The sequence below is a fragment of the Vulpes lagopus genome, chromosome 5, assembly GCF_018345385.1.
Source record: "Vulpes lagopus strain Blue_001 chromosome 5, ASM1834538v1, whole genome shotgun sequence".
NCBI lineage: Eukaryota > Metazoa > Chordata > Mammalia > Carnivora > Canidae > Vulpes > Vulpes lagopus.
The window spans coordinates 3,703,519-3,724,353 of record NC_054828.1 but is presented as its reverse complement, the minus strand read 5'-3'; the positions used below and the strand labels follow the sequence as shown (position 1 = coordinate 3,724,353).

General features: G+C 51.9%; 2 protein-coding genes across 11 annotated transcripts in view; one reads left to right on the top strand and one right to left on the bottom strand.

The window, feature by feature from the left end:
• PPARA (peroxisome proliferator activated receptor alpha) overlaps nt 1-12,887 on the top strand; it is a 71,206-nt gene extending 58,319 nt beyond the window's left edge. For all 8 annotated transcript variants that reach the window (XM_041757111.1, XM_041757112.1, XM_041757108.1 and 5 more), the window contains 2 exons: nt 3,248-3,695; nt 5,835-12,887. In XM_041757111.1, coding sequence (XP_041613045.1) covers nt 3,248-3,695; nt 5,835-6,082 — 696 coding nt within the window. In that variant the 3' untranslated portion in view covers nt 6,083-12,887. The remainder of the gene's footprint in view (nt 1-3,247; nt 3,696-5,834) is intronic.
• A 213-nt stretch (nt 12,888-13,100) lies between these two features.
• On the bottom strand, nt 13,101-18,778 carry CDPF1 (cysteine rich DPF motif domain containing 1). Of its 3 annotated transcripts, none has more exons than XM_041757117.1 (4): nt 18,292-18,778; nt 17,650-17,762; nt 16,507-16,618; nt 13,101-14,411 (listed from the first exon to the last, which is right to left on the bottom strand). In XM_041757117.1, the coding sequence occupies exons 1-4, from the start codon at nt 18,553-18,555 to the stop codon at nt 14,265-14,267; spliced, it is 636 nt and encodes a 211-aa protein (XP_041613051.1). In that variant the 5' UTR covers nt 18,556-18,778; the 3' UTR covers nt 13,101-14,264. The 3 variants fall into 3 exon arrangements, with proteins under 3 accessions (XP_041613051.1, XP_041613053.1, XP_041613052.1); XM_041757119.1 differs by lacking the exon at nt 18,292-18,778 and adding an exon at nt 18,214-18,269; XM_041757118.1 differs by lacking the exon at nt 18,292-18,778 and adding an exon at nt 18,171-18,222.
• Nucleotides 18,779-20,835: the final 2,057 nt, after the last annotated feature.

The window sequence follows — 20,835 nt, the reverse complement described above, 5'->3', positions numbered from 1 at the left end:
CTAACCAGAAGCTTATTAAATGGTTTCATCCAAAGCAATTCTACCAATAAATCACAATTAAATTTTTCCTGAAAGATGGTGCTGCCTGACTTTATGTGGAAAATACTATTTAGATGTATGTGAAGATGAGTTCTTGTCAGTATTGTCATTAACACATACAGAGCAGCGTCAGGCGTGAGTGCAGTAATAGTTGTCAGTTAGGAGAACCTTCTGGTCTCGGTGGGGCATGATTTGGGGGGGAGGCTGGGTAGCTTTCTCCCTCGTGCTGTTTAAACTCGTGACAACATGCTTTATTTATCTACAATGACCACCTGTGATGTCAGATACATTCATTTCCAAACTTAAGTATAAAAGGCGCGTTCCATAGTTAAATATAAGCAGCATGGATTCTTAAAAATAGTCTTATCAACAGTGTTTATCAAGTGTGTTAGTATATGCATTTTCTCTTGAGCTTCCATAAACGTTGGTTTCTTAATGTTAGCACTGGTTTTGAATTCAGATGGTTTCTAATTTTGTCTGTTAATGAGGCCCTGCCTTCTTAAAATCCAAGTGATAATTTTATAAAAGTAAAACAAAGTATTTGTACCAGTCGCATCCCCATTTACGAGAGTATGTTTCACATAAAACTAGTCCTGGGCAGGTTTCACGGGTGTGTGTCCAGTTTCACGAGGCCTGGGCCTCGCATTGGCATTTAACGCCCCGCTGTCACTCTCTTGAAATTCTTCATCATTTTTTTTTAAATATATTTTTAATTTTTATTTATTTTATGATAGTCACAGAGAGATAGAGAGAGAGAGGCAGAGACACAGGCAGAGGGAGAAGCAGGCTCCATGCACCGGGAGCCCGACGTGGGATTCGATCCCGGGTCTCCAGGATCGCGCCCCGGGCCAAAGGCAGGCGCCAAACCGCTGCGCCACCCAGGGATCCCTCTTCATCATTTTTGAATGACAGGCCCCATGTTTTCATTTTGCCCTGAATCCTGCAAATTCTGTGGCCAGTCCCGCAAGATACTCTAGTGAAGGATGCAAGTCCTCTGTGATCACACACTTGGGGCACCGCTGCCTGGCCTGGCCTGTTCCTGAAGCTTCGCGGTGCATCCGTACTGCGGTCGAGGCTTTCGGAGGCCCTAACTTCACAGAACTCAGCATTTCCCAGATGTCTCTGGGCCACACAACCTTTGTTTTTAATGCTTTTATGTACTTTTTTACAAAGCCAGTGGTATAGCCAAGGTGGCCTACTAGCGTGTTTACTGGAATCAAAGGGTTACTGCTATGTATCCTTCAAGAGCATCCCTCCCGTCCACCCTAGAATGTTCATGCCTTTGCTCTGAGCTACTTCCCGTGAAGCAGAACTGCCCCCAAACAACGGTAACGTGGCCTGCTTCTTCCGGTCTTTGGAGGGAGACAACTTTAGTGTTCCTCAGTCACACTTGAGATATTCAGGACTCAGGCTTTTGTATTCAAAATGTTTTCACTCGTTCGTGGGTAATTTTTAGAGTATCCCCTTTCTTCAGATGTAGAATCAAATTATTGTTTTGTCCAACCCTGTATTGCAGATTCTGATTTTGTTTAAACATTTCAGAGACAACCCCTTGCCATGTGCCAACACATCTGCCTTGCTTCTGAGATAAGTACGCCCTCCAGGTGCCCTGCAGGTGGTTTTGGGCTGTGGTTCTTCCAGATGCTCTTGGGGGCCCAGAAATAGGGACCACATCATGCCACGGGGCCACATACAGGGTCGGTGATGTATTTTGTCCATTGGCAGAGTGAGGCTTAAAATAACGAGCTGCTTATGCATTCCACATTTAAGTATCCTGGTAGAGGGACACCTGGGTGGCTCAGCGGTTGGGTGTCTGCCTTTGACTCAGGGTGCGATCCCAGATTCGAGTGGTTCCCACATTCGAGTCCCACATCTGACTCCTTGCAGGGAGCCTGCTTCTCCCTCTGCCTGTGTCTCTGCCTCTCTCTCTCTCTCTCTCTCTGTCTCTCAGGAATAAATAAATAAAATATTTTTTAAAAATGAATAAATAAATAAAATCTTAAAAAAAAAAAAAGTATCCTGGTAGAAATGGAAAATAATACTTTGGCCTGCCTCGTTACTGATCGGTAGAACACATTATAAGTCAGAGAGATCCCTCAGAGCCTGGCATTTCTTCTGCTCTGCACACAGATCCGGTGTGTGTTTTGGCCAACAGCACAAAACATTTATGTCCGTTCTCCTGTGCCCCACCAGATATATAATCCCTTCCGGGCATGCTGGCTTCAAATAATACGGCCAACAGTCTCTTCTTTCCTCCAACTGGATCCTTAGAAAATGGCAGGACCCGTGGGCTTAGAAGCAAATGGTAAGGCAACATGGAAGTTGCCAGCACTGCGGTTCGGTGCTTCTTCCAGAACATAGAGCACCAAAATGAAGATTTTAGTCTTACACACAGGGAAACGAGGGTGCTTCAGGTTTTTCCCAGTTTATCCCCAAAGAGCAAGGGCTTAACAATGCTTGTTTGCTGATTGCTACGCAAATGCCAACTTTCTGAGTTCTGTATGTTTACTCCCCAAACCTAGTCACGTGGCAGTCAATGTCAGATAACGATGGTTACCTCCAAAGTTCATAAAATGGTAAAATTGAGAATTCTTGCGGGATGAGCGAAAGAGGTGAAAGCACAGATTTTTTTTTAGTTATAAAATAAATAAGCCCTGGGAATGAAAAGGACAGCATGGGAACTGTTGTCAGCGGCGTCGTAGTTACGTTGTCTGGTGACTCCACTCCGTCACAGTGGGCACTGCGTGATGTGTAGACCTGCTAAATCGGTATGTTGGGCACCTGAAACTCACATGACACTGTGTGTCACCTGTACTTTGGTGATAAAATTTTAAAATTACTATAATTAGGCCCATCGCAGTAGTATTTAGGAGTTCAGAGAATATTATAAAATATTAAAAGTGCTTTGCGAATACTCTCTTCTTAGCTATATTGCTGAAATCGGGACTTCACTTTCACGGCGATGAAATCCCCACTAGGTGTGAGGCAACGATGATTACTGTCTTACTGATTTATGCCGTTAGTTCTCTCCGAATGTCTTTGTGTCCCCAGCCAATTCTAAGGTTACTTCAGGACAGAGACTGCGTTTTGTTCACATTTTGCTTCTCTGCAGGTGATCTGCAGACAGTGGCTGCTGATCAGCTCACCGATAATTAAGAGGACAGCCTATCAGCAGTTACCTGGCTCACTTCCATGTCTTTCTTTGCAGCCCTTTGTCATACATGACATGGAGACGTTGTGCATGGCCGAGAAGACTCTGGTGGCCAAGCTGGTGGCCAATGGCATCCAGAACAAGGAGGCAGAGGTGCGCATCTTCCACTGCTGCCAGTGCACATCTGTGGAGACCGTCACGGAGGTCACGGAGTTCGCCAAGTCCATCCCTGGCTTCGCAAACTTGGACTTGAATGATCAGGTCACTCTACTGAAATATGGAGTGTATGAGGCCATATTTGCGATGCTGTCTTCTGTGATGAATAAAGACGGGATGCTGGTAGCCTATGGAAATGGCTTTATAACTCGTGAGTTCCTAAAGAGCCTAAGGAAACCGTTCTGTGATATCATGGAACCAAAGTTTGATTTTGCGATGAAGTTCAATGCACTGGAGCTAGATGACAGCGACATCTCCCTTTTTGTGGCTGCTATCATTTGCTGTGGAGGTAAGTCATTGACGTAACCCAGCGCCGTGTCACCTGCAGCCTCCTGGTGCACGCGTGCATCATGCACAGTGGAGCACGCGCTGGCAGATGGGAGGGAGTCTATGCCCCTACATCGCTGCCGATTGGAATTCAGTGAGATTTATATCCTATCATATCACATTACAGCATACGTTATTATATATAAACACATAGTTGTGCAGTAAATGAATATGTTCCATTCATAATTATGTTGTATATGTAATATTCTATTTGTAATCATAATATAATCATATCAAACATAATGTATTAGGTGTAATGGTAATATAGTTTTATCTAATATATTTAATATATATTAGAAAGAATTATGTTACAATGTACAGTGTATCATGTTACTGTTATATAATTCTATTATTATAGTGTTATATCCGTATTATAGGCAGTATTCTATAAAGGGCCGTACAGATGTTAGTGCAGTTTATTTCACCATTGGTATATTTATTCCATTTCATGATGAAAAATATCAGTAGCTCACTGGCAGTGTTTGTAGTTTGCTTTGCCAAAGGAAATGGATCCCAGTGAAGGAAAATCTGGGCCTCTCTGCAAGGAAGCTGGCTCTGCAGCTCCCAGAATTTTGGCTCAGTGTCATGTTCCTTTAAATAACCCTGTCCTGGTATAAGAAGGTCATCCCTATACTGTAAACTCAGCTGACCTCACCCAGCCCCCAGGGAGGCTGAGGGGGTGACCACCGACCACTGCCACAAACTGCCAGAGCTATACTGTCCTGCATGGTTTGCTGACTTGCAGGGCTGAGGCTGGCCACAGACGCCCAGACGGCGGAAGCCCACAAGGCCTGTTCCTGTTACTGTTCAGCTGCCCCCAGTCAGGTGGAGGGAGTCCTTCTGCTCTGGCAAAAAATGTAAAATGCAAAAACAATTGTACATAATCTACATTGTCCTTTGTATGCTCGAGATATAGTGCTGTGAGTAAAAAGCAAGCGCACAACCATTTATAGGTAGTACGAGCAGAGTTTTCTAAAAGAAGTTATAATCGTTTATTAATCCCGGGGCGCCCAGTCAGCTCAGTCAGTTAAGCATGTGACTCTTGATTTCAGCTCAGGTCATGATCTCAAGGTCGTGAGATCCAGCCCCACATTGGGCCCCGCACTGAGTGGGGAGTCTCACCGCACATGCTCTCCATTTCTCTCTCTCTCTCAAAAAAAAAATCATATATCAATCCTATGTATAGAAAAGTGTCTGGTGTGGTATACCTTAAACCTTACGAGGGGAATTCACTTTCTGGTTTTTTTCAATCTCTCTGTTTAAAAAGTTAGTAATTATATTCATTTTACAACCCCAGAAAAAGCAATGAAAAAATCCACATCCTTAGCAGCACTTTTAACAACCTAGTAAGGGGTGGGGCCTTAAAGAGAGCACTGCCTATTGGACGGCGGTGGGGACAGGGAATATTCTAGACCAAAGACCCGTGTGCTCAGGACGTGTGCATTCCTCTGTCCCAGGAGGTCTGGTGCCTGCTGTTGAGCTGCCCCGGGGATGGCGTGTGGTGTACACGTTGAACTGCCTGCACCAGATCTCAGGCATTCCTGGGGCTCGTCAGCACCCCATCGAGGTAGCATCTACCACTCACATCTCACTCCACTGTCTATGCAGCAGATTCATATTGGAAGATTCCTAGCATCCGTTCCCCTAACGAGTGCTTTTTACCACAAAACCCAGTCTAACACAATCCTTAAAACAGTGGTGGAGAACTTAAAACCCAATATCTAGTTTTGATTCAAGATGTATTTCATTTCATATTATACAAAACTGGTTGTTTTAATCGTCATCAGAATGTCTGATTACTCCTATGTTTTGGGTTTTTTCCCCTAATCGGTGGTCATCGGGGAAATCCAAAATGAAAGGGCCATGATGTAGGGTAGCTGGTCGATTTAAGGGAGTACAAAAATACTTAGGATCGAGTATTTGTCCTGTCTGCGCATAAGGCCCAGTGACTTTGGAAGAATCGAGGTCTGTCTTCCCGCCGAGTCGACGTTATTGGAAGGCAGTGTAAGAGTAAGAATGTTTGGTCTCCCAAACCCATAAACAGTTAGGAGGTGTCCGTGGGAGGTTTATCACAACCGTCTCTTCTTTCTTTTGAGAATAGATCGCCCCGGCCTTCTAAACGTGGGACACATTGAAAAAATGCAGGAGGGCATTGTGCACGTGCTCAAACTTCACCTGCAGACCAACCACCCGGACAACATCTTTCTCTTCCCAAAACTCCTTCAAAAAATGGCAGACCTCCGGCAGCTGGTCACCGAGCACGCACAGCTGGTGCAGGTCATCAAAAAGACGGAGTCGGATGCAGCCCTGCACCCCCTGCTGCAAGAAATCTACAGGGACATGTACTGACGGCTTGAGAGCGAACCGCACGACAAGCAGCTCTTCGAGGACTTTTAAAGTCGACAGCACTACAAATGAAAACTGGGAGCAATGCCTGCTTTGCACAAATTCCACCATTTTCACCTTAGAGAATGGGACGGATGAGTTCTAGGTAACCAGAACCCTAGACCACATTTCTTTCTTTTTCACACCAGTACTTGTAAGAGCGTGCCAAGTGTTGAAACGCCGGTGACAGGTAGCTGATAGGCAGTTCTTGGAAAATTAAGGGGAATGATGCCCAGCGGTCTGATTTTAACTCACTTGATGTTAATCCATGCAGATTTCTTTATATCACATTAGCCGTGTAGCCTTGAATTAACTGGTGACCTTGAAATATGTGGTCTGTCTTCTCTTTCTGCCACCTGTTGACTCTTGCGCTCCTTTGTATCGTTTTGGAAACTAATCAGCACTTTTTAACTTTTATAATCCTGTAAATCTAGATGAATCCAAAGGTTAGGTTATTTTTTAAATGCAGCAAAATATTTATTGGGGAGACTTTAATTCTGTTTCCTGAATTTGAAGAAAGACAACATGCTATTTCTTAATCAGAGGATTTGAAATTTCCAAGGATTATTTGATAAGCTATCCAAATGCAACAGTCGGTCGGTTTTCACTGTGTTGGGGGTTGTGACTTAATAGGCAGGAGGGCCTGTTTCTAGGTTTGTCTAGAAGATCCCAGAAAACTGAGTCTCAAGACTCCCCCCCAGACTTGATGCTCTGCTTGTTTTCTCCAGCTGGTGTCTGTAGTCCCGTGGTCAGCAGGAGCAAGACAAACGGAGACTATGTCAGCTCTCCGACCCTCTGACCTCTGTCTCCTATCAAATATGAACCAACCGAGTCAGGTTGTTTGGGGGCCATGATAGTGTTTTCTTGGGGGGTGGGGGGCAAACCGACAGGTTGGTTGCCAACGTGTCTTTGGGCCCCGTGTGTCAAGGCAGCTCCTTGGTCTTTTCCTGTGTTGCTTTTTAAAATATGCAGCTTTATTTTTTTAACCCTCGGTGGTGGTAGCTGCTCCTGGGAGTGTAAAAGATGTGGCACACGGGCCTTTATAGTGTGGACCCGGGGGCAGGGGGACCATGTGGAGAATGAGAAGGGCAGGCATAGAGTCCCTTCATGTGACAGTTTTCCAATTACGTGTGGAAGGTGGTTTTCCCAACATCTGAAATATTTGCTTCAGCCTTAAAGATCATTTCTTAACCTGGGTCTGGTTACAAAAGCAGTGCTGATGGTGATGATCGTCCAAACTCTTTCTGTCCACCATGGTAGGTACATGTCCTGTCAGAGGAGGTGCAGCAGCCCCACCCTCCAGGCCGGGCCGACTGGGGTCCCTGAAGCGTGGGGGTGGGGGTCCCAGGCCACCTGCCTCTGACCCCCTGCCTCGCAGCAGCTCTTAGGACCTGACCCCACAGGGCGCTGCCCCCTCCGTCTCTAGAAAACTTGACTCTCTAATGTTGCTGTGATTTGCTCTTGAAGAATGATTAGGGTTGAAATCGATAAAGTTCCCAAGATCCGCGTCATGGAAATGCAACGGGACAGAGAACGGTAAAACAGTGGGCCTTCACCTCGGAAAGGCGAACGTGACCACAGGCACATCCTTTTCAAAATTAAACCTTACTGGTAGTTTTCATTCTTTTGTTGCATGATCCAGTCAGAGGATCTGTTGGAAGCAAACAGAAGTATTTCCACACGTGAACAACAGCAGTCAAGAGGTCATCCAAGGTCAGAGGGAGGGCACACGTGTGTCAGTGTTCTTCTCCACCTCCTGGGCTGGTGAGCCTGGAGGGCCATGGCTCGACCTGCACCAGGTCTGTGTCCCGTCCATGCCACCACTGGCCTGTCTCTCCTCACATGGCCCCAGACAGATGCCATTCACGGATGTGGCCTCAGAAGGTGACCCTCGAAACCCAGGCTCCAGACTCACTCTGTCTCTGTTTTCATAAAACTTATTTTTAAAAGCTCCTTATTTCATGCATTCTGCGGGGACAGCCAGACTGCGGAAGGCCCAGGTTCTGCATTCCGAGTGTTAGTGAGCATTTGGCTCTCCTGGGGCCCAGCGAGGCTCCCGGCCAGGTTCCTGGTGAGGCCACGAGGGAGGCTGCAGAGACCTCAGCTCGAAAGTCACTTGAGTTGGTTCACTTTTATGGATAAGTACAAAAATCACAGATTCCCGTTCATTTTAAATAATAGTCACTGTTTGCCACACAGAATATCTGGGCCACATAAACAAAGATTTCTCAGGCCACCGGCAGTCAGATATGGACGAACTATTCACCAGTTGAAAATACCATAGCATTTCCAGGAGGGACCCGTTAAAGCGCCCCTCTTGCCTGTTGGGTTTCAGTAGACGTCAGCATAGAGTGCAGTAGATACAGCAGAACAGGTTCGAGAAGCCTCAGACCGGAGCATGGAGCCCCTCCTTTGCTGGGGAACTCAGCACATGGGGCAGCCCCCCTTGTCACCACCTTGACGCTCTTCCAACAAGTCCCTGTTTGTAACCACCAAGTGCCAAACGCCTGCGAGACTCCAAAATTACCAACAGCCTTTGTCTGCAAGGGCTGACAAGGACAGGGAGCCGGCGGGCCCTCTCCCTCCCCATCCCTCAGCGTCCCTCCTCCTCCTCCTCCCCTCCTCCTCCTGGGCCTTTCCAGTCGGGTGTCCCACACTCGGAATTTTGCCTCTGCCACCCTGAGGGCTGCCCACGCCGGTGGCCACTTTGGTGAAGCCCAGCATCGACAAAACCAGGATGCTCGCAACTGTGTCAGTGCGAGCGGGAGGCAGGAGCACTTTGGGTATCACCGCAGTGCCAGTCACCTGCTCCTCTCTTCCCGCCTTGCTCTCAGCTTCCCCCGTGGCCTTCCTGTCACTCGTGGATGAGATGCCTCTAAAGCACCTAAGGAGTAGGTGTACCTGTGTCAGTAAGAATGTGAGGTCCAGGAGGAGAATCCAGTGCACGGTGCCTTCGGGTACCCATGGGAGGGCTGCCCCTCTTTCGAGGGACTCTCTTCCTTTTAAGAGAGAGAACGTCTCTCTCTGCATTGCGGATGCATTTCCTACACTGGGCTGCGTGAAGCTCCGAGGAAACGAGCGGCCTCCAGGATCGTGCGGTGGTTCCGGAGACAAGGCAGCATCCTAGGATCCAAGCAGAAGCTCCAGGCACAAGTAAACTCCTTTGTTCAATGTATGATGATAAGCAAGCTAATAATTTTGCAACTACTGTTTCCCCAAATCTCCAGCGTAACAGCTACCTCAGTAAGATACATCGAAAGGCACAGCTAAAATTAAGGTGCGTGGAACACTCGGGGTCCTTTTGGAGCGTCTCCGGTCCGATCGTTTATGGTTAAGATTCAGAAGCTACACACTTTTGCCTGGTTACACGCCGACTAGTGGAAGGCCGTAGGACTTCTTAGAGGCACTTTCGTTGTTTCAAGGGAGCCTCAAAGATAACGCATGTTGTGGGAGTTGCGTTCCAGCATGACCGAGGTCTCGGAGAAGTGGAGCGGCCACCGCCTGCAGTGACCCACGTGTGGAGGGCCTCCCCTGCCCTTCAGCTGGCTCCCTAAGCCTGTTCGTAGAGGGACCCCAGCCAGAAGAGGCTGGAAGGAGATGCCTCCGGGCACACGTGGCCGGGCCGTGACTCTTCCAAGGGCTCCCTACCAGTAGATGCACCTGTGCCCCCATGCTGCCTCCAGGCACTTCTGCCTCATGCCCCACCCCCTTCTTCAAACCCCAGTGGCACCAAGCACATTTGATACCTAACCGCTGGACACAGGATGGAGAGTTTTTTGTCTTGACCCGGCGGCCACACCTGTCTCTGGAATGTCTTGCAAACTCATGTGTCAAGAGGGTGAAGGTGTCCGTCAACCCCCCACCGCAGGTGTCCCCGGAAGGCTCCCTTGCTTAGAGCCTTCCTTTGAAGTTCTCGGCAGCGGCGCCCACTCAGGATGGCGAGGACATTCTGCTGTCCATGGAAGTCACAAACTGAGACCGCTGCCATCAGCTGAGGGCTTCCTGGATTTTCCCCACATATAAAGTCTTTATGGCGTTGGCGCTGCCAGGCACTGGGCGGCTCCAAAGCCAGGCTCTCTGTACTTGCTCTGCTCCTGTGAAAGTGGCCCAGCTTCTCTTAACTCCTGGTCCAAGCTGATTTATAGGGTTCCCCTGGGATGAAGGATTCTTGCCAGGCTCTGAAGGTGGAGGTCGACGGTTTTGCTGGGATATATATAGTTATATATTTAGGTGCCATTTTAATAGAATTCAGGGAAATGATCCTTGACCCTCACAGCCTGTAAAATCCACCAGAATAAGAAGAATGGCAGTGACTTTCCATCTGACTCAGGATATAGGAGATCCACTACATTTCTCTGGAAACAACAATGCAAACTAGAGGTGGTATTGGAAGTTTTATAAGGGAAAAAAAAAAAAAAGACAGTGAATCATCACGCATTAAACGAATTACGGAATTCCATCCATTTTGCTGGTTTTGTGGCGTGCAGGGGGTGTCTTCAGTCTCCGCGGAGGGGGCTGAGGCCCCTAAGAGCAGCAGGAGTGGCCCACGCATTAGGACAGTGAGGGACAGGCTGGAGGCCAGCGTGCGTTGCCCGGGCCGCCTCCTAGGGCCTGCAGGGGGCTCTCAGCTCGCCATCTGCTTCTCGACATTTCAGTCTGAGACACGGACAAGACGGGTGTCACCGATGACAACCCCACCTCTCGGAAACCGGGGGTTGGGGAGGTGACCATACAGTGCGGCCCAGCTGAAGCTCAAACAGCCACATCCTTTTGGAGTTCTTTGCCAAATGGAACAGACCAAACTGCATCCATGTTCGGGGTCACATCTTGATGGAAGGAGTGGAGAACGTCAAGGACTCTAATGGCCTGTAGCTGTTCAATGCACTAATTGCATTTAAAAAAAAAAAAAACTAAGAAACTTTTTTCTTTTTTCTTTTTGTTTTTCTTTTCTTTTCTTTCTTTCTTTCTTTCTTTCTTTCTTTCTTTCTTTCTTTCTTTCTTTCTTTCTTTCTTTTTTCTTTTTTTTAACACATCAGAGATAGGGTTAAGACTTTGGATCAGGTTTTTTTCATTTAAAATGTTTGCTAATTCGAGTCAAATGTGAAGAACGTCCCCAAGTGCTTCTCCAGAGAAGGGAATGTACTAGCCTCCTCCCCCCTCCCCCTTCTCCCCACACTCAGCCTCTGAACTTGGCTGATTCGACGAACCGCAGCATCCAGCAGACTCATGTGCAGACCTGCCCTCCCCGTGAGCTTGGATGTGAGGATTCCTGGCCCCAAGGGGGTCCTCCGGCCTCAGCATGGCCCGTGCAAGGCAAGGAGTGGGGGTCAAGCTTCAAGCCCTGGAGACCAGTAAGTGATCAATCCTTCCAAAGTAAGAAATCATTCACTTTTGGAGAACCATCTTTTAAAAAGCACAGACGGTCTGTTCCTTTTTTTCTTAAAAACAAACAAACAAAATGTACCTCACAATACGTGAATACCACTCAGTACCCTTCTCAGTAAGATCACAGTATTTGTATTTGAGTGTCATTTTCCTACACTGCGGTGAAAAGAACCAAGTTGATCGCTGTATCTTAAATACTGTGATTCAAGTTCAAGAAAAATTTTAGTATAAATATTTTACTAACTTATAATCACGCATCTAATAACAAAGGTTTGGGTTATTTTGAAATCAGTTGACATATAGTCTTAGTAGCCTGGCTCTTGGAACCTACTGGAAACACGAAGGACGCTGGGCTAGAACAGCCGACGTGCAGTGGCACACGTGTGTGCACACAGGCACACATGCACACAGACATGGCTTTTCATCTCTCTCAAGCCATGGAGAATTTATTTCCCTGTGTAAATCTGTCCCCTTCATCAGGCGTCACACGCGGGAAGCACAAGCAAGCCTGTTGCACCGTCCCCCGCACTCCCTCAAAGCCGGGAGGCCAGAGCCCCGGGTCTGAAGTCATGCAGTGCTCGTGCAGCGTCCTGAAGACCCAAACTCTTCCCGGGTGGTGAACCGCCGTCTGCGTTTCAGGGAATTGTCACCTGTGGGTTATTACCAAAGAACTCGGGCAATCCAAAACCTTCTGACGGTATTTGCACATCGGGTTCTCTGCAGCCCCTGGATGGCACCCCCCGCCACCCCCCCACCCCCCGAGAAGCACACAACGGAAACCACAGGCCCCGCCAGGCTCCCACGGCTCGTTCGTAGTATCCTGGCAGAATGTGTTCTTGGGGTCCCCGTGTGCCACCCCCGGGGTCCCCAAGGCCAAGGGGGAGGGCATTTGGCCAACACATGTCGGAACATCCAACGGGTGCAGGTTTCCAAGGCAAGATCTTGGTGTGTCCCTCATTACCACTTAGGTGCCTTATACTCAGATGACAGACCCCTCGTCTTCATGCTAAACGGGGGCAGCTCCAGAGAGATCCTTTAGGGCGGGTTCTGGTGTCTCAGTCGGGATTGGGGTCTTGGGGGGGCCTCTGGAGCCTCAGGGAGCAGGGGTGGGCTCAGAAGAGCAAATGCAACGTCCCGAGTCACGTTAACCAATAGCAATTCCGAGCAATTAGAGGACTAGGACTTTAATTTCAAGAAACCTTCGGTCTTATTCTGTTTCCTGCTAGGAGGTTGAACTGATCACATCTGTTGATCCAAGTCCTGAGTTGATGGGAATGTACGTGTCTGGAATGTCCTGCTGTAAGACTGATGAATGTAAGGAGTTAATTTCAGGGTACAGTGTTGCCTTAATGGTTTTAAAAAATAAAACTATTTTTTAAAATCAGTCGGTGAGTTCTGAGTGATGCTGGGAGGCAAACGTGTAGTGAAAATCCCCAGCAGCAGCGTCTGCCCTCAGCCCAGCTTGGCCCCGCCCGCAGGGGTCTTCGCCTCTAGGCAAAGGCACGGCATGGACCTGGGACTGTGTGGCCGCAGGATGACAGCCATTTGCCTGCAGTGATGCAGGGGAAGCGTCTGGAAATAAAACCCAGTGCGCAGATTGGCTGATAAAAGCTCTTTATTCGTTCTCTCCTTACCCACTGCCGAGGTGGGGGCCGCGGGAGCCCCCTGGGAGGGGTGCCCGTGGGGGAGGAGTGCCCCAGGGCCAGTGCTGAGTCTCCCATGGAGAGGGGCAAGGGAGCAGCTCAAGTTCCGAGGCCCTGCAGGAGGGTGGGGGGAAAGCATCCCTGTGCCTGGGAATGGGATTGGGCCTGGGGCCGGGGCCAGAGCCCAGGGAAACCGGAAACGGAGGAGGCTGCAAGTGGCAACGCCCAACCCCCAGCCACGCACACCAGGTCCGAGTGCCAAGGGGGAACATCTGTCTTGCAAATGTTTCAAAACATTAACTGGTTCTTTGGGTTTTTAATTATGAATCTAACACATGGTCAAGATTTAAAACATTATCCAGGTATCATGAAGGTGTGAAGTAAAATTCCACCAGCCCCAGGCCCCCTAATCGCCATGTGCAGCTGCCCACACCCCTCAGGCACCTTCCCGCAGGTCACCTCCCTGTGAACCATCCCACTGAGTGACGTCTTCACTGCGTGGACACCACTCCCCGGGATGGGGAAGGCACACGTCCTCACTCCAGCCCTCCTGCCTCCGTGTCAGCACGGGTGGCACGACCCCCAGCGCGACCAGAGGTCCTCCCCACACTGGACCAGGACAGTGGGCTTTTGTCCCTTCGCTCCTGTGTCCTCAGGGCCAAGGGGAGCAGCACGTCACCAGAGGCAATTCCTGGATCTGATGAATCTGCACAGGGCCCTCCAGGCCTGGCCTCGGGTACACAGAAGCCAGGGGGTGACCTGGAGGGGCGGCCTAGAGGTCCAGGTCCGGGAGGGGGGTGGAAGGCCCAGATGGCCCAGCCTCGGCTTCCCTCGGTGCCGATGTCTAGCCCTTCGTCAGTTCCCGCCCTGTGGTCTCGGCATCGAGGGGGCTCTTGGATGCGCGAGGCCTGCCCCCCGACAGCCTTCTCTGCCCACCTCCCGGGCCCCTTCCTGCTGCAGGCTGGGCCCCTGCTCTCTGCAGACGCTGCTCCTGCCTGCCCCGGGATGAGGCTGCCAGGACAGCTCCCGTACAGCCCCATCCCCGCCGCGGGTGCAGAGGCCTGGCGGCCCAGGGGCTCCATGAGAGGTGCCACTGCCACCCCCGCACCTGGCCGCACTCAAGTCCGAGAGCCAGGCTGGCTGGCAGGCCTCTTCGATGGAGCTTTCCTTTTCTCCAAGTCTTGCCGGATTTCCTGAGGGAAGGCGTCCATGTTCTCCCGGACACAGGGGAGGCAAAATCTCTTGGAGTAGAATAAACTGCATTCCTGAAAGAGGCCGGGGAAGGATGCGGGCTAAGTACCAGAGCGGGGAGCGCAGTGCAGGCTTCTCCGAGGCCAGCCCTTGGCCATGTACAGGAGCCGGTGGGGAGTGCGGGGGAGCAGGATGGGGCCAGAATGGGGCAGCCAGGGCCAGAACGGCACAGGGGACAGCAGGGCCCAGGGCCTGGCCAGCCACCTCCAAGAATGGTCATCACCTAAGAGGAAAGATCACAGAGGGCTGCCGGGGAACAGAGAGCCGACCTCCATCAGACCCCACAGGCAGTGGGGCGTCGGGGGTTCTGAGCAGGTGAGCATCACCCAGTGAGACTGGTGAAGGTGTCCGAGAGCAGGCCCAGGTCGACCAGAGTGGAAGGGCCAGGATGGCATGGAAGGGCTCTGGGGACTGCCCGGCTCCATCACGGGTGAAGTGATAACAATGCATAGCAGCAGCAGAGCCCAGACCTAGAGAGTCAGAGACCCGACATCCCCTCCCTGGTTATCAGCAGTGGGCAAGGGTTCAGCGACCACCAGGCTGGGGGCAGCCACACACACCATAAAGGCCAAAGGCAGGTGGCTGGTTTGGGCGGGAGGTCGGATCTGTGCAATGGAGGCCACACTCCCTTGTGCCCATCCTCTGCCACTCAACCCCTGAGACCCACTGCCCAGGGCCCTGTCCACAGATTACTTTCCCAGCCCCTTCTGCAACTGGGTGTGGCCACATGGCTGGGTCTGTGTCGCTGGCAGCTCTGCGCCACCTCCCGGGCAGGCCCTTTGAATGGATGGGCATGTGCTCCCCGTCTCTTCCTGCTGGCAGGAGCACAGGTGTGATGGTGGGAGCTGCAGCAGCCTCCACGGCCTCAGTGGATGCTGTGTGCTGAGAATGGCAGCAGTGCCTTTCCAGGCGGCACCACCTGCTCTAGATTCTCACGTGTACAAAAAGTAAGGGAAAACTGTTTGTTATCATCAGGCCACTGTATTTTGGGGGCTCTGGGTTCCTGCAGCTCAGAGTGTGCCTCGGCTAAGACAAGGCTGTCCTTCCTGCGAAGGTGCTCAGAAGAGATCTGTTCCCATGTAAGAGAGGGGACTCACTTGCCACCAACCAAGCACTTCATCCAACAATGCTGGATACCTTGGATACCACCTGGAGCACCCTCTCCTGTGCTCACCAAGTACAGCCCAAAAGTGTAAGTGTGGCATTCAAGGCTTCTCCCCCTCCCTGGCCCAGCTTCCCTTTGCAGTCTTATTTCCCAGCTGCTTCTCTCCCGCTGAGTCCTCCCGGCCACCCATCAGCCGCCCATGTCCTTGAACACCCAGGCCTCTGCCTTGCTGAGGCCTGCCCAATCTTGTCACTCTGCCCCTTCAGGGACAGAGGCTGATGTTTAAACCTGGCCTGTGACAGCAGCCTTGCCCGCACCTTGCCCCCTCGCAGAGTGCCCAGGGACTACTGTACCGCTGGGTCACTGGGGTTACAGCGACCACGCTGCTCAGCCACACAGCCACACCACCGCCCATCCCTGGGGTTTCCAACAGTAGGCTCACTCCCCTGGTGGCCTGGGCCTACTCAGCCTCCCTGAACCTCCGAGTCCTCACCTATGATATGGGGCCAACACTGGTTTGCACAGCTACGTTCAGGGCAGGAATAAAGGATCCTGCACTGGTGCACCAGGCCCCAAGCACAGGGCCTGGCCCACAATGAATGCTCGAGAAAGCACAGTTCCTTCCTGGGGAAGGTCCCTCCGAGAACAAGTAGGAAGAAGGTCACCGTCCCACAGAGAGCAGCCAGTGGCCACAGGCACGGTGGGGAGGGCCCAAACTGTCCACACCCACTCCACAGCCAACACGGAGACCCTCCGACTGACCCCCAGCTCACCCCTCTGCCTGTCTCCTCACCTCTGCAGGTCCTACCCATAACCAGGTGGACCAGTTGACCCCCCCCCCATGTGACTTGGGGGGCTCCTATGATCACCGAGGCAAGAAGGGGCTGATACTTAAGCCATCCTTGGGAAAGGCTCACATGTCACCTTTCCCACGACCCTGTGCAGGGTCCCAGCCAGAGGAAGGGAGGGAGGGGAGGCAGCCCCGGCCCACACAGCTTACCCACCGGGCTCACGCACACCAGCTGGCTGCATAAACTGCATCGAGAGCCGAGGACCAGGAATCTGTCCTTGTCTGGGGTGAATGGGTCCTTCATGATGTAACTCTCCTCCAGGAGGCTGCAGGATGGTTAAGTGACGCCAGAGGTCAGAACGGCCTGAACCTCCGTTGCCTGAAGCTTGGCAGTAGCATGGAATGGACCTCCCCAGGGCCTGCATGCCTGGGTGGGCTCACAGGAGGAGGGGCTGGTCCCCCTGTGCCACCGGGTAGTAACAAAAGAGCAAGCAATCGGAGAGCAGGTTGGAATGGAAATCGGAGCTGCTCTCGGCTCTGACAGCTGCGTTGGGAGAACCACTCCTCACCCACCAAAAGTCAGGTCAGTGCAAGGCAAGGCCCCACCCCCCTACCTGCCCCGCTGGGATGGGCGCACGGGGCACAGGGCTCATCCCTACACTCCTAGCATGCGGACACCTACTCTCAAGCCACCCACTCCCACCACACAGGGAGAACCAGGGCGCCCAACACCCTGTGTCAGGTCCTGGCCTCACCCTGCACATCAAAGGAGACCAACGGGATTCTGTGACGACAGCCCAGGTTCCTGGTCAGCAGAGGAACCCACCCAGGAGAAAGCCCTGGCCCCTGCCACCTGCCCCACTGAGTAACACACTGGGTGAGCAATGTACTGGTCAGCTTCCTCACGACACGGCATTTGATGAAGGACAAGTTAAAGGTCATGATTCAAATCCCAGGACCCACTGGCTCTACTCAAGGTCGGCTCTGGGCAAATTTACAAGAAGCTGGTCCTTCGGACTGACTTCCACCCGTGCAAGGGCGTGGACAGGCTTTCCACTCAGAAAGTACGTCCCCGGGAACCAGGAGGAATGGCAACAAGGCTCAGCCCCAAAGGAAGGGGCTGCCACGGGGCCTTTCACTGCCTCAGGGACAGTGCTTCTACACAGCGGGAGCAGGTGTTGGGCTCCGGGTGGAGTGGGGAGGAAGGGGAGAAAGGGGCGAGGGCCTTGCCCTCTGCCTCTGCAGGCCTCCCCCTGCAGCGTCCAGGGCCTAATAAAGCACCACCCAGGTGTCAGACTCAGGGACCGCCAGCCTGGGGCCTCCTGGGCCAGCAGCCCAAGGAGCCAGGTGTACTCACACGACAGAGTGGGTGTCAGGGGGCTTCTGCCCCACGTAGCTGTACGGCGCTGTCAGGGCACAGAGCTGGCACTTAAACACGCCCAGGGGCCGGCGCCCGGCCTCGCCCTCCATCTGCAAGCCCAAGACACAGGGCATGGCCCCCTGAGAACCAAGCGCTGCGCAGTCTCCAGGCCTCCCACTGCTTGCTTCTGACCCCCAAGACCCAGGGCACCCCCTACGGACAAGGACCCCTGGTGCACAGGTGCAGAGCCAGCAGGACAAGCTTCAACACAAGGCTGGCTGCTGGCTTCAAACCTAGGGGGCTCCCCAAAACACTCCAGCCGGCACCCCGACCCAGGCGTCCATGCCCAGGACGCGCACACAGGGCGGGGGCAACGGCCGAGGGCTCCCCCACGTCCCCACGGGGCTTCCAGCCGCTGTCCGGCGGGTCAGGCCCCGGGCCCCCGGCCGTGTTGCCTTCTCCCTCCCCTCGGGCTTCGGGGGCCGCGCCCCGGCCGCCTCCCGCCGCCGCTGTTTCACCCGCGCAGTCCTGCCCGCCTCAGCCGCCCCGCCGCCTGCGCACGTCCGGGTCCGCCCCCGGGGCCCCGCCGCGCCGGCCCCCAAAGCCTCCGCCGCCCAATCCCGGCCAGCAGGTGCGCACCACGCGGCTCTCGGCCCACGGCGCATGCGCGACCCGCCTCCCGCCGGCACCGCCCCACGGCGCGTGCGCAGCCCCGGCCACGCCCCCGATGGCCCCGCCCCCGGCGGCCCGGGGCTGGGGGAGGGGCGGGTCTTCCTCCGGCCGCAGCGCGGGGCTGGGTGTCGCTGTAGTGGCTGCTCGGGGCTCCGCAGGGCCTGCTGTCCCCGCGCCGGGGCTGGCGCGCCCTGGTCCCAGCTCGCCGGCTCCGTGTGCCCCGCACCCCATCGGGACCGGCGGGAGCGGCCGCGTCCACCCCGGGCGGCCCCGCCCTTCCCCGCGACCCCCGCAGACGCCGGCGGGGAGCTGCCCTGCCGAGCCCCGCCCTGCGCTGGCCCCGGGGTGTCCCTGCCCCAGCCTCCCCTGCTCGCCTCCAGGCCCCCCCAGGCCCCCCTGCACCCGCGAAGCCCTGCGCAGCCTCGGAAGCCAGCAGGCCTGCGGTGTGGGGCTTCCTCCCTTGGGGAACTGAGAAATCAGGAGTATCTGAGGCATTTTAGTAATCCTGGGAATAACAACTAATCCTGGACCTGGACCTGGACTTGGACCCTGGGGATTTTAGCAAGCGCTCTAGACTTTTTAACTTGCAGATATGAGCTCTGGGTACATAACAGCAATAGCATTCTTTGGATTGATTCCAAGATTACATATACTGTTGAAATTGGTTTTTTATGGGTCTGCCCAAAGATGGACCAACTGGACGAAGCATTTTTTTTTTTTAAGATTTTATTTATTTCATGAGACACAGAGAGAGAGAGGCAGGCTCCATCCAGGGAGCCCGATGTGGGACTCCATCCCGGGTCTCCAGGGTCATGCCGAAGCTAAACCGCTGAGCCCGAAGCTTTTCTTTTCTTTCCTTTTTTTTTTTTTTTTTTAAGATTTATTTATGATAGACATAGAGAGAGAGAAAGAGAGAGGCAGAGACACAGGAGGAGGGAGAAGCAGGCTCCATGCAGGGAGCCCGACCTGGGACTAGATCCGGGACCCCAGGATCAGGCCCTGGGCCAAGGCAGCACTAAACCGCTGAGCCACCCAGGGATCCCCACTCCCCCCGGCCCCGCCAAGCTTTTCATATATGACCTTCAACTTCTCAGATACATGACTGTGGTCTCATGAATACTTTTAAAGCCGGTAGGCTAGTCAAGTTAGAAAAGCTAAGCAAAATATTCGAAGAGCAAATAATCACGGTCCTTGGCAGAAAACAAAATTAATTTTGAATTTGAGCTCCTCCACAGTTTTTAGTAGAAGAAAAAAAAAATCCAAAAGGATTAAAAATATCTCAAAATGTCTCAAAAAATGGTTTGCTAAAAGAAACTAAATATTTACAGATGAATCGTGGGAAATACAATAAACCACTTGTCAAGAAGAAAAAAAATATGATAATCTTTTTAAAAAAGAGAAACTGGGTGTAAAATAAGTGCTATATCAAGACAACGAAAAGACAAGCCACAGAATGGGGGGGGGGGGATGTATATGGTAAAGGGCTATTTTCCAAAATGTACGAATGACTCTTAAAACTCAAAACAACCAACCTGATTTAAAAATCAGCCAAAGACCTGAACAGACATCTCACCAAAGAAAATATACAGGTGACAAATAAGCATATAAAAAGATGCTCCACATCCTATGTCATCAGGGAAATGTGGATTAAAATAATGAGCTACCACTCCATACCTATTAGAATGGCCAAAATCCAAATGCTGCCAACAGCAACTGCTGAGGAGGATGTGAAGCAACAGGAACTCTCCTTCATGGCTGGCGGGAATACAAAATGGTACAGCTGTTTTGGAAGATGGCTTGGCATTTTATTACAGAACTAAACATATTCTCACCATATAATCCAGCAATTGCACCCCTTGGTATTCATCCAAAGGAGTTAGAACTTATGTTCACACAAAAACCTGCATGTGGATGTTCTTTTAAGCTTTTTTTTTTTTAGGATTTCTTTATTTGGGGGCACCTGGGTGGCTTATTTGTTGAGCATCTGCCTTTGGCTCAGGTGGTGATCCCAAGGTCATGGGATTGAGTCCCACATCAGGCTCCCCCCAAGGAGCCTTAAAAAAAAGAAGAGGCTCCTTGACACTGGACATTAAATATTATTAGAGAGAACAAGCGGGTGGAATGGCAGGGGGAGAGGGGAGAAGCAAACTCTTTGCTGAGCAAGAAGCCTGTTGTGGGGCTTGATCCCAGAAGATCCCAGGATCATGACCTGAGCCAAAGGCAGATGCTTTACTGGCTGAGCCACCCAGGTGTGCCATCATCGCAGCTTTATTCATAATTGCCAAAACTTGGAAGCAACCAAGATGTCCTTCAGTGGGCAAATGGATAAGTAAACTGATCCATCCAGGCAATGGAATCTTACTCGAAACTAAAAAGAGAGGAGCTACCGAGCCATGAAGGAAACTTAAATGCATATTCTTAAGTGAAAGCAGCCAGTCTGAAAAAGCTTATCTGTTATACAATTCTCACTATGTGACATTCTGGGAAAGGCAAAACGGGAGACAGTAAAAA